The 12,756-nt window shown below is 31.6% G+C and overlaps 1 protein-coding gene across 11 annotated transcripts; it reads right to left on the bottom strand.

The window, feature by feature from the left end:
* Positions 1–3,496: 3,496 nt before the first annotated feature.
* On the bottom strand, positions 3,497–12,538 carry LOC142549006 (uncharacterized). Of its 11 annotated transcripts, none has more exons than XM_075657718.1 (7): positions 12,241–12,538; positions 11,667–12,119; positions 11,314–11,447; positions 11,017–11,163; positions 4,412–4,636; positions 3,994–4,241; positions 3,497–3,902 (listed from the first exon to the last, which is right to left on the bottom strand). In XM_075657718.1, exons 3-6 carry the CDS (start codon positions 11,412–11,414, stop codon positions 3,998–4,000), a joined length of 717 nt encoding a protein of 238 aa, XP_075513833.1. In that variant the 5' UTR covers positions 11,415–11,447; positions 11,667–12,119; positions 12,241–12,538; the 3' UTR covers positions 3,497–3,902; positions 3,994–3,997. The 11 variants fall into 11 exon arrangements, with proteins under 11 accessions (XP_075513833.1, XP_075513839.1, XP_075513835.1 ...); XM_075657720.1 differs by having other exon boundaries at positions 3,499–3,744; XM_075657713.1 differs by having other exon boundaries at positions 3,499–4,241; positions 11,667–11,784; positions 11,964–12,119; positions 12,241–12,537.
* Positions 12,539–12,756: the final 218 nt, after the last annotated feature.

The following is a 12,756-nucleotide window of genomic DNA, read 5'->3' as shown; positions in this document are numbered from 1 at the left end:
TTATTTTTCATGTGTTTTGTTTCTGAGTGTGTGTGGTAAAAAGTATGTTTAAAATAGTAGAATTCTTACTATTTTAAAGGGAGATTGATTCAATAGCTAATAGATAAAAATTTGTGTTAAACGGTCTCACGGGTCGTATTTTGTGAGACATGTGTCTTGTTTGGGTCATAAATGAAAAAATATTACTTTTTATGTTAAGAGTATTACTTTTTATTGTGAATATCGGTAGGATTCACTCGTCTCACAGATAAAGATTCATAAGACCGTCTCACAAAAAAATAGATATTGACCCATCATTTTTTTAATATAAGATCAAACATAAATTATACATTTCTGTCATAAATTATCTATATTTTAACGTTTCATTGATCTTCGATTTGTAGCTGGTTTTGTTTTAATTTTTTAGTACAAAGTGGGAGGAGATTCGAACTTTATTTTAAATAGTTTTATTTCTTAGGAAATATTACTAGTGGCTATTAAATATCGTATGAATGAATAATAAAACTAGAATGTATTAGATCATAATATAATTTAACAATAAAGTATTTTATATGTGAAAGTAAAAATAACTAAATTAAATAGTGATTATGTTGAGATGTGAAGTTTGCGACTAAAAATGAAATAACATGATAATGTTTGATTTAATTTTATTTTATTTAATTTTATTTTATTTTGCGATGAAAATATTTTTATTTTTATAGGGAGTAGGTCTTTTGTGAGACGGTCTCACGAATATTTATCTGTGAGACGGGTCAAATCTAACGATATTCACAATAAAAAGTAATACTCTTAGCATAAAAAGTAATATTTTTTCATGAATGACTCAAATAAGAGATCAGTCTCACAAAATACGACCGATGAAATCGTTTCACGCAAGTTTTTGCCTTCCATGAGAAGCAAACCAAACAAAGCCTTTCAGGATATGCTTAACGAATAGAATATTCCTAGAATAGGAGCATTATAAATATGAAAGATGTATGTATTTATTTATAAACCTTGCGGATGACTTTGAAGCATTCTTTAAGAAAAGTCAAAGCATGGCGCACTTTAATTTGTACATGTTGTGTTATATTTTTTTGTGCTCGTAAAATTTTTTTATTATTATTTTACGGTAAATATCACGATATTTAAATAAATTATTTTATTGAATCGATATCAAATTCTTGTCAAGTTTTGATTATATATTTAATTTTATATTATATATATTTAAAAAGAAAATTTTTAATACCGAAACTGAACTTTATCCAAAAACTAGTATCTCATTCGTGTGATACACGTGTTGTTATTATATGTAATGAATAATTATAATTAATAAGTACTAAGCGTAAATTGATTATAAATCATACGATTTCAAAACAAATAAATTTTCTTAAATATAAAATTTTTCGTTGAAATTTTTTTGGCTTCTAACATTATCATATATCAATATTTTTAGGTCATTTGATTCATAACTCTGGATACATCAACAGATAATTGTTCATGACTAAAAACGGGTTCACCAAAATAGGTCTTGTGTGAGATAAAGATCAACTTGTTTTTGTTGATTGTCATTGCATATGATACAATTAAAAAAAAAAACTATTTTCGTTGAAATTTGAAAAAAAGTTTGATCAGAAGGAATCAACGAAATTATTAGAATTATCACATAATGACCTACATTACTTCCTGCAAGTTGAGAGTATATATTTATATAGACAATTAAACATATATAATAGTAACACAATTGCATAAATTAAATAAATTGATGTAACTAATGTAATCATTTAAATGTATTTTATATTTTCAATGAATTTATATTCAAATTTGATTTTTAAAAGGTTATTCGAAAAGGTTTGATAAAAAAAATATCACAAAAAATAATAAAATTAAATTGTTTCAAACACTTTCGGTATGCCTAAACATATATCTTAATAATTTTTTCTTATGTATAGAAATCAGCTTGAAATATGTATGTTATACTTAAATACCAATTATGTTATAAAATTAATTTTGTTGTTTCTTAAAAAAACAATTTAAATCATTTTTTTATATATTTATGTTTGTTTAATCTCGTCATATTAGACGAATAAAATAATTAAGATTACATATAACTTACTTTCAAAATCATTTCTCAAATTAAAATTCAAGCTGCTGATTTTATGTTATATATTGAATAATGAACATAATATATAGAACATAATGAATTGAAACAATTAGGAAAAAAATATTCAAAAAAACCATGTAAGAGAGTCTCAATAGTCAATTTTGTGAGAAATACATTATATTTGGATCAACCATAAAAAATATTACTTTTATTCAAAATATGTATATGATTAACTCATCTTACGAATAAATATTCATGATACCATCGCACAAGAGACCTACTAAAAAATATTTTTCTATCCAAACATCATGTATAAGACGGAATAACATAAAAATCAACCAAATTATGGATTTTATCGATACATAAATAAGCATTTACATAAAATGAAGCACAATCAAGGACATAAATTATAAGTTAAAAATTCTCATAACTAACTGATACGGAAACTATAATTACAATTAATAGTAGTCTTATGCAAACATTCTAATTATAAAAATAAAAAATAAAAATAAATAAGTATTGGTGAGAATGGAAGTTGTGGGACGGGAAAACAATTAATGAAAAAAATTAAAGGAGAACTAAATGGAAGTTATGGGAGGGAAATAACCACAATTAATTGAGCAATTGATTTAAATTAAATCTATATATATATAAAAGCAGACTTTTTCCCAAAAATAGTAATTTCCCGCCAAAATGTCATTTCTAAAAAAAGGAAAGACATATCATGAATATTGAAATGTGTACTGCAATAAATGATAATTTCATTTATTGTTTGCATTGATTATATCAATTCATTTAGTTCAAATTTGAATTTAATTCATTTTTATATTAATTCAAATATAATTTATGTATTATATGTCTTTTATTATTTTTTATTTAAAATGAAACTAAACTCTATTAAAAACATAAACTACATTAAAACTTTTGCATTGATTATATCAATCAATTTAATTTGTGATATGATTTGAAAAAAATATTTCTCATTAGTTTTATTAAATTTGATTTAAAAATATTTATTTATCATATGTTAAAAAATAATAACATATATAGTTTCTCAAATATTAAAGAACTAAATATGTATTTAGGTTAGTGGTCGACATTAATATTTTAAACACGATAAGAACCATGTCATTGCCTTAGGGTAACACAATTAATCGACATACATTTATATTTAAGAATTTTTTTCAAAATTAGGTAAAAAATAGTTTCTTATTTTTTTTTATAATTATTTTTTTTACAATTTAAATATCTATTTTTTTATAATAATTAATTTTTAATAATAGCATCTCGTGCATCGTAAGGGTTAAATACTAGTTATTATTAATATGAAAGTACAACAATTGCAACCGGAGAACTAGAAGAAAATGGACATGTGAATAGTAATTGCATCAATTCAAAATTGAAATTTTTTTTCACTATTCATACTTTATAGATTATAGGTATATGGATGGAGTTTTGGCAGTAACTTACTAATTTAAGCAACATCTCAGTTTTCATATTTATATAGATGTAGATTATACACAATAAATTCATCTTCCTGTACATGACAATAAAGCCTCCCCTGTTATCGCCGCTATACGCAGCTGCATCTGTTAGATTTCATGCAAGTCTACCCCGGCTGCATCGAAAAGGGCTTGAGCTTTGCCAAGATATGCCAAATCCTTAGAATATGAACCAATTAAACAAAGTAAATGGACGCGAAGAGAATTGTGATTGCTAGCTTTCCATTTAACTAATGCACCCTTCAACCAGAAGCCTGGTGCCAATCTGGACTCGAATCGAACACACCTTTCACTTTTATTCTAGGAGTTGACACAGCCTTGGGTAAAGAGTACCCAAATATGCATAAATGTGAGTAATCAGTTGATACCCAGGCACATACACCTACAATCGACGGGTAGAGAACTTACAAATTCATGTATTATGAAGGTGTTTCTCAAGGAGGTCATTTTCTTTTCTAATAGCGTCAAGCTCTACTCGTAGTCTGTCCATGTTCAAAGTTCTAGAATCATATCTTGCAAGCTTGGCCTCGTAATCAGCAATGTTTCTCCGGCTTCTGTCAGTGGCGAGAATCTTTTCAGTTATCTGTTCAAAGGTCTCATGGATGCTTGCGATAAGCGTGTGAGCTTTTCGAGCAACAGCATCTTTCTTAGCTTCCCTGTTTATGATGGATTTCTTCTCAGTAAACAGGACAATATATTGTAGAAACAAAATCTTGCAAACTCTTCTAAACAATTACATATAGACGAAAAGAATAATTCCCAGTATTTTATGCTTAGTTAAGGAGGGAAAAAGACGGAAAAAGACCACCATATCAGAATATCAGACCTCAAAATTGTTTCTTCCAAAACAGCAAAAGTTCGATTAAGGCGTTCCTGTAAGGTATTACTCTCCAACTGGAGCTCCCTGGTATCTTTCAGGATCAGCTGGATGTCAGTGTCCTGTTTCCTGCTATTCTTTGTGATCTCATTTATCTGCTCTATGTAAGATCTTCTAGGAGCCAACTTGGGCTGTTTTCCAATATCGGATGAAAGCTTAACAATTTCATCCTCTCTATGAGAAGACATAAAACAAGTAAAATTAAAGACATAATAAGACAACTTAAGAAGTTACAGGTCTCCAAAAACACCATGAACTCAAAGGATCTATGAGATGATGCTCATCTAAAAGGTAATGGCTCAGAGAAAAAAAGAATAAATTAACAAAACATAAGATTTTCAAGAATTTTCAAATTGTTTCAAATGTACCCAAGGAAGGCAGTTTTCCACACATATATATAAATAAATAAATATATATATACGTATAACTGGGCAAACAGAATTTCAACTTAACGAAGGTAATCTTGTCTTTATCTACACTTCCGAGCTTAGGAATTGGCCTGGGTTAATCATGCTTGGCTCGAATGCCAGGCAACAGTTGGTATCACACTTTGGAATTAGAATTTTCGGAAATTTCAAGTGAAATATGCGAGGAAAAAAACATATCAATAATTTAAGTCAATACTGTCATTATGCTAAGCTCCATACTTTCTGGCAGAAGGTCAAATATTCCAAGATATAGATAGCGGAAATCTAACACTTCATGTAAAAAGATTGCAAGCAATGAGAAAATACAGAAGAAAAATAGAAATACACATTTGCCAGCTGATAGAAAGAAGCATGAATAAATTACAAATAAAAGGAAGCCATAACATTAATGCAGTTTTGTTAATCTGGTTTTGTAAGAAACTTATTTTTTATATGTTGGAAATTTGAATTACATTTAAAATTTGAAAGAAAATTATGGCTCATGAATGTAGGAGTGTCTTTTGACTCTGCATATTCTTGAGTTAATTATGGTTCATTATTGTGGAAATGTCTATTGACTTTCCACATTCTTGAGTTAATTGGAGAATTTTGACTCTTCATATTCTTGATTTAACTGCAAGATTAATTGAGTTAATTAATCTTGCATAACTTTTAGTTTGCATTTTGAAACTTATAAATAGTGTGTTCATTTCCTCAATCCATATATAAAAATATATTTTACAAACACACTCAATATCTCACTCAAGCACTCTTGTATTTCGTATAGTTAGCTTTTCATTGGCCTCCGTTAAATTTGGTGATAAAGTGAATGTAAGTTTTCAGTTCGCCTATGTAGTTACTTCGTGCTAAGTTATTGCATGGTTTTATCGTGGTATCATGGGAAACAGTTGTTCGTCCTGATCCTCGAATAACCTTCAGAGAGGATAAATCTATTTTAAGAAAATTGTACATCGTACAGACCTCGTTTTGATTTACAGGTCTTCTATTGTTTTACACACTCGATATTTATACTTCCAATTACACAATGCTTTTATTTAGTGCTCTGTCTTTATCTATACGATCCTGTTTTTCGTTTACTGCTCTATAATTGTTGTTTTCACCCTTCGAATTTTAGCATTTTGGCTAACAATCTTAAAACAGATTTTGTTATACTCATTACGTGATTTGTTGAAGATACGGCTTCTGAAACGAACGTGCAAAGGGAAACTGGTCCTGTTGTCCATCATGTCACTGTTCCTATTACGCCTCAAGTCGTTCCTCATGTTGCCACATGTGCTGCTGTGATTGATGTGCCAGCCAGTCACGGAGAAAAATCAGAGAAGTTTACTGTTCAAAATGTGGTAGCATAAAATGTTAATTTACTTGACAACGATGAACCTGCCATATTCCTATATGAGGATGCTCCTAAACTCAAAGAGGGTGAGAGAGATAATGAATCCGTCGGTGTTCTGGAGGCATGAAATCATTCTAATTTCCTATATTGAAATTTTTTACATTGGCCGATTCGCTCTACAATGTGTTTTGCGAAAAGAAAACGGTTAAAGAGCTATGAGAATCCCTTGATAAAAAGTACAAAACCGAAGATGTTGAGGCCAAGAAGTTTCTTGTTGGCCGACTTTCTAGATTTTAAAATGGTGGATTCTAAGACGTAATTAGCCGAGTTCAAGAAATCCAAGTGATTCCTTACGAGATTCACGCTGAGAGGATGACTTTGAGCAAATCTTTCCAAGTGACTGTTATTGTTGAGAAGCTACCACCAGCATGGAAGAATTTCAAAAATTATTTGAAACACATGTGTAAAAAGATGAATGTTGAAGAGCTCATTGTTCGACTTCGCATTGAGGAAAACAACAAGAGTTCTGAAAGACAATTGTTTTCTCCAGTTGCTGCCAAGACAAATGTTGTCAAGCATAGCCAAAGCTTGAAAAAGAGAAACTTTTCTCCTTCCAACAAAAAGATGAACCTGGGACCCAAATGAGGCATTTCAAAGAATAAGTTATCTGGAAAAAGCTACAACTGTGATGGTATGGGTCACAAGGGCTCTGATCGTAAGAAGCCGAAGAAAAACCGAGAGGTGAATGTTGTAGAGAACATATCTCAAGAGGTTTCAAACATGAATCTCTATGCTGTAATATCTGAAGTTAATCTAGTGGGTTCAAACCCAAGGGAGTGGTTGATCGACACTGGTGTCATTCGCCATGTTTGCTCGGATAAGCAGATGTTTGCAAATCTTGAGGAATCTGAGAATGGAGAAAAACTATTCATGGGAAATTCCGGTATGTCTGAGATCAAAGGTCAAAGAAAAGTTGTTCTAAAGATGACATCTGGAAAAGAGCTGACTCTGAACAATGTGTTGTATGTACCAGACATTCGAAAGAACTTGGTGTCCTGGTCGTTTCTTAACAAACATGGTTTCCGCATTATCTTTTGAGTCAGAAAAATTGTTATGTCTAAAAGTTGAATGTTTGTTGGCAAAAACTATGTAAGTAATAGTCTGTTCAAACTCAATGTAATGACTATTAAGTATGTGATTAATAAAGTTAATATTTCTACTTACTTGCTGAAGTCTTCTTGTTTGTGGCATGGTAAACTTGCACACTGTTAATTATGATACAATTTGTAGACTAATCAACATGAAAAATATTCATGCATTCCAAATTGATAAAAAACACAAATGCAAAACTTGCGTTGAGACAAAACTAACAAGATCATCTTTTCAAACAACTGAAAGAAATAATGAGCATCTTAATCTAATTCATAATGATATATGTGATTTAAAAGGAGTGCAAACACGTGGTGATAATAAATACTTCATTACTTTTGTTGACGATAACACAAAATTTTGTTATGTGTATCTTTTTAAAAATAAAGATGAAGCAATTGAAAAATTTGTCATTCTACAAAAGTGAAGTTGAAAACCAACTTAGCAAAGAAAATTAAGGTCCTAAGAAGTGATCGTGGAGGTGAATACGAATAACCATTTGCTGAGTTTTGTGCTCAACATGGTATCAAACACGAAATTACCGCACCTTATTCTCATCAGCAAAATGTCATTGCAATAACAAAGAATCGGATCTTGAAAGAAATGATGAATGTATTGTTATTAAGTTCTGGTTTACCACAAAACATGTGGGGGAAAAGCTGTTCTAACAACAAATTACCTTTTAAATAAGGTGTCCCGAAAAAACCAAGAAAAAAATCCATACGAGTTATGGAAAAGAAGCGGTCCTTCCTACCAATACTTGCGAGTGTGGGGGTGTCTTGCCAAGGTAGTAATACTCACTCCGAATAAAGTAAAGAAAGGAGCATAACTGTCGATTGGATTTTCATTAGATATGCTCAAAATAGTAACGGTTATCGTTTTCTTGTACGTGAATCTCAAATACATGATATTCACAAGAATACAATAATGGAATCAAGAAATGCTTTGTTTTTTGAACATGTGTTTCAATGCAAATCTAAAGAAGAACCAAGTTCATCCAAAAGATCACATGAGACAATTGAAAACGAATAAGAGGTTACCACAAGTTTGAAGTTACACGAAGTAAGAGAGCTAGACAGAGAAAACTTTTGGTCCGGATTTCATCAACTTCATGATGGAGAGTGAACTTCATAGCTTCAAAAAATCAGTTAATTCATCTGAGGGTCCTCAATATAAAGAGGCTATCAATTCCGAAATAGAATCCATTTTACGAAACCATACATAAGAATTAGTGGATCTTCTTCCGGGATGGAACCATAGATAAAGTGGAGGACTTGATTATTTTGACACTTATTCTCTTGTAACGAGAATAACCTCTATTCGTGTGATACTTGCAATTGCCGCATTGCGGAATCTTGAAATACACCAAATGAATGTAAAGATGGCTTTTCTAAATGGAGATTTAGATGAGGAAATTTACATGGAACAACCTGAGAGATTTTTTGCGACTAGGAAAGAAAATAAGATTTGTAAACTGGTGAAATCTCTATATGGCTTAAAACAAACATCAAAGCAATGACACGAAAAATTTGATAAAACCATGATAGAAAGTGGATTTAAATTCAGCGAATGCAACAAATGTGTATACGTAAAGAACAGTGAAAATGGTCATATCATTTTATGTCTTTACGTAGATGACATACTTATAATTGGTAGCAATGATAAGATGATTAAATCCACCAAGAAGTTGTTGAACTCGAAATTCGACATGAAAGAATTGCGCGTAGCCGATGTGATCCTTGGAATTGAAATGCATAGAACATTAGAAGGGCTAGTTCTAAGTCAATCACATTATGTGAACAAAATCCTTGAGAAATTCAATAAGGATGACTCTGCATTGCTAGAACCCCGATAGATACAAGTCAACATCTATCAAAGAATCGATGTGAGAGTATCTCTCAATTAGAATACTCTCGAGCCATTGGAAGTATGATGTAGTTAATAAGTTGTACAAGATGAGATATAGCTTATGCAGTAAGTAAATTGAGTAAATTCACGAGTAATCAAGGAGTTTAACACTAGAAAGCAGTTATCAGAAGGATATAGTGATGCAAACTGAGGTGCATCAATTGCCTGGAAATCTTTTAAACAAACTGTAATAACCAGATCCACGATGGAATCTGAGTTTATAGCTCTTGACAAATGTGCTGAAGATGCTGAATGACTACGTCAATTCTTAGAAGATGTTTTAGGATGAGAAAAACCCGTGTCGACCATAAATATACATTGTGATAGCCAATCTGCGATTGATAATGCACCAAACAATATGTATAATGATAAGTCTAACATGTACGTCGTAGACACAATTATCATTAGATAATTACTCTCAACTGGACTAGGTAAAGTCAAAGAATAATACAGCAGATCCGCTAATCAAATGATTAAACAGAGAGTTAGTTGTGAAATCAAAGGGAATGTGACTCAAGCCTATAGAATAAATTGGCTGCAACGGAAAATCCAACCTATGTTGAATGGAGATCCCAAGAATTAGGTTGAATGGGACAACCTAATCGCACTGATTTAGATCACTGTAGGAGTTATCCTGGTCCATTCATATTATGAAACCGTGAATGTTTAGAATAAGCATATGGATTTTAATTATTATGGTGAGAAGTAATAAAGAATCACCTATATGAAAGAAAAGTGAAGCCGTTTCGAAAGAATTGTTGCGCTCAATTCTAGACCATCTCGCAGAACCAGATGTGTGTTCATGGTAAAAAAACGAACACAATCATGAGAACAAAATCAAGGTGATTTATGTGTGAAATATATCTTAATTTAAATAAACGGCAGAAAAGTTCAAGGACATCATGTCTACCGGTCAATTGGTAAAGCAATGCATCATGATTCAACTGTAGAACTTTAACACCAAGATTTGTATCCATGTTTATTCATGTGGGAGATTGTTGAAAACTTGAATGAAACTTAAATTTGAATAAAAATTATGGCTCATGAATGTGGAATAGTCTTTTGGTTCTCCATCTTGGTTTAAGGAAATTGTACTTCGTACAGACCTCAGATTGATTTACTGGTTTCTTATTGTTTTACATACTCGATATTTATATTTCCAGTTGCACCCTGCTTTTGTTTAGTACCCTGTCCGTATCTATACGATCTTGTTTTTGTTTATTGCTCTATCATTGTTGTTTTCATGCTTCGAAATTTAAAATTTTGGCTAACATCATCAACACCCATACATTTTGCTACAATGATAAGGAAGAAGTCCTACATAATCTCAGTTCGCTATATAAATCCATACAACATGGACCTCTTTCTCTATGCTTATTGATTTTTTCATAATAATTTATATTAGCTTTTCGATAGCACCAATTTCAACTTTAGAACCAGATACATTCATTAGCCTACACTGAATACCACAACATTTTCATTGAAGCCTCCAGAAATTCATATTTAATGATTCTACTTTCACCAGCAATTGAATGCAATGTTTCCCTACCCTTGGGATCATATTCATGACAATCATGTTTCTAAGCATCCCAACATTTGGTACCACACAGTATTGTTTATTATAGCAGAAAATATCGTGCTAAACAAAGGTATAAACACGTAGCAATATAAAGTACAAAGCTATTTTTTCCAATCAATACACATGGCTTATAAATAGTTGTTATATATCTGAATACCTTCTTTTAATCTCAGCTTCGACTGCTTCAGTTTCTAATTTAATTTCTTTTATTCTTGTAAGTTTGCTATACACCTCGGGATACTGCGCATGGAGAGACTGTTCAATATTTCTTTTCTTTTCCTGCAGAACATTTTCAATTGCATCCCTGCATGAATATCCAGAGTCATCCTCACAATGAAATAAATTATGACACCGTAAGCTTAAAATTTAAGTTCTTAATGGGTTCAAACACTAAAATGAAAAACAAGAACCGAATGGAAAGAAAACAAAATGCAGAACTTTGTTTCTAATATACCATTCAGACTCCAGTTCCTCGAGCATGCATCTTTTCTCTAGCACTTGGTCGTTGAGCTGGACAATGTAAGATTCCATACACTGGTTGCTATTGGATGCCATTATCCTTGCTGTTTTTATCAAGTCAGTCTTCCCCTGATGATGCAGCAAATCAGAAGATTTTTCAGTGAACTGCTTCTTAAGTACAATTTTTTTTTCCTGTAATAGATCATTATGTTTTTCCATACGTAAAATGTTAACAAGACTACAAGACGGAAATAACTAGATGATATTCCTAGCAACTGAGTGACTGACACCTAAGATGGACATGTGACTAACTCTCGACACATCGAGTGGGGCACATTCGCTTATGACCGTTCATATGGGCTTAAAGAGGATATAAATGTCTAACAGTGGACTAACTCCTCAGGACGGAGTTTTGAGTGCTCGACCAATTGCGCGGCTGGTCAGAACTCCTTGAGCTCCTGAATGCCTGAGCTAGTATTGTAACACGCATTAGATGAAGTTTAGTCCGACAATGTATCACCAACGACTCGGCCCGAGAGAGCCCAACTCATCAAGATAAATATCCATGGATCCCAACATATTAAGATGTACCATAAAAATCAAATCTAGCAAATAAAACAAAATCTCAAACATTCGTTAAGATACCGTTCGATAAATACCAAAATATGGCACCAGTAATTCCAAATAATATTATTTGCATTTCACTTGTATCCTAGCCTTTCCTCCCAGATTTTCTAGTCAGTGACTTGAGCTGAAGGTTCGTGTTTTTCAGGACTTTGTTCGCCGTATGTCAACTGGGTTCTAGGGTATAAAAAAGAAACCAATCGGCTATGAGGGATCACACAGTTTTCAAGAACATTAATCCTCTGCACTTAGATATACTAATGGATAGTATTTAAAAGCTAGCATTCATCAATTTTACCTGAGAACAATCAAACTTCTTCCCTAGTTTTGAACACCTCTTGATGAATATTGGCTGCAGTCCCAACTACCAGATTCACACTACTCACCGCTTTGGAGATCTTGGTATTAGTCTAGATTATTCGATTGCAAAAGCATTACAGCCAAATCAGTGGACTCCCGTAATTGGGGAAAAGGTAATACTGTGATCCCTCGAATTCGTCCTACAATCCCATTATTTAACGATAGATATAATAGAAAAGAAATTTTTTTCAGTTCTCGTTGGAGAAAAACAAGGACAAGTCAATATAATCGTACTAGGCTAATTTTAATACAGTTCTTTGTTATCTACCAGTTATTTTGATATGATTCAAAAATAATAATAATCTCAAAAATTATTTATATGATTTGTTCGTTGAAAAATATGAGTCGTAATATTTGAATGTTGAAAATAAGAAAGCTGAATGTTGAAATTAAGAGTTGTAAATATTTAAAATTAGTGTGTGATGATATATGTAATGATTTATTTATTTTTGGA

This window comes from Primulina tabacum, chromosome 6 (assembly GCF_025594145.1).
Source record: "Primulina tabacum isolate GXHZ01 chromosome 6, ASM2559414v2, whole genome shotgun sequence".
In the NCBI taxonomy this organism is placed as follows: domain Eukaryota; kingdom Viridiplantae; phylum Streptophyta; class Magnoliopsida; order Lamiales; family Gesneriaceae; genus Primulina; species Primulina tabacum.
This window is presented reverse-complemented; position numbering and strand designations above follow the sequence as displayed.

Excerpts from the sequence above, each read along its gene's own strand:
- LOC142549006 (XM_075657718.1), bottom strand. The coding sequence starts at position 11,414 with ATGGCATCCAATAGCAACCAGTGTATGGAATCTTACATTGTCCAGCTC. Across the intron at positions 11,164-11,313 it reads GAGGAACTGGAGTCTGAATG|GGATGCAATTGAAAATGTTC; the intron begins GTATATTAGAAA and ends ATATTCATGCAG. Across the intron at positions 4,242-4,411 it reads TTGGAAGAAACAATTTTGAG|GGAAGCTAAGAAAGATGCTG; the intron begins GTCTGATATTCT and ends CATCATAAACAG.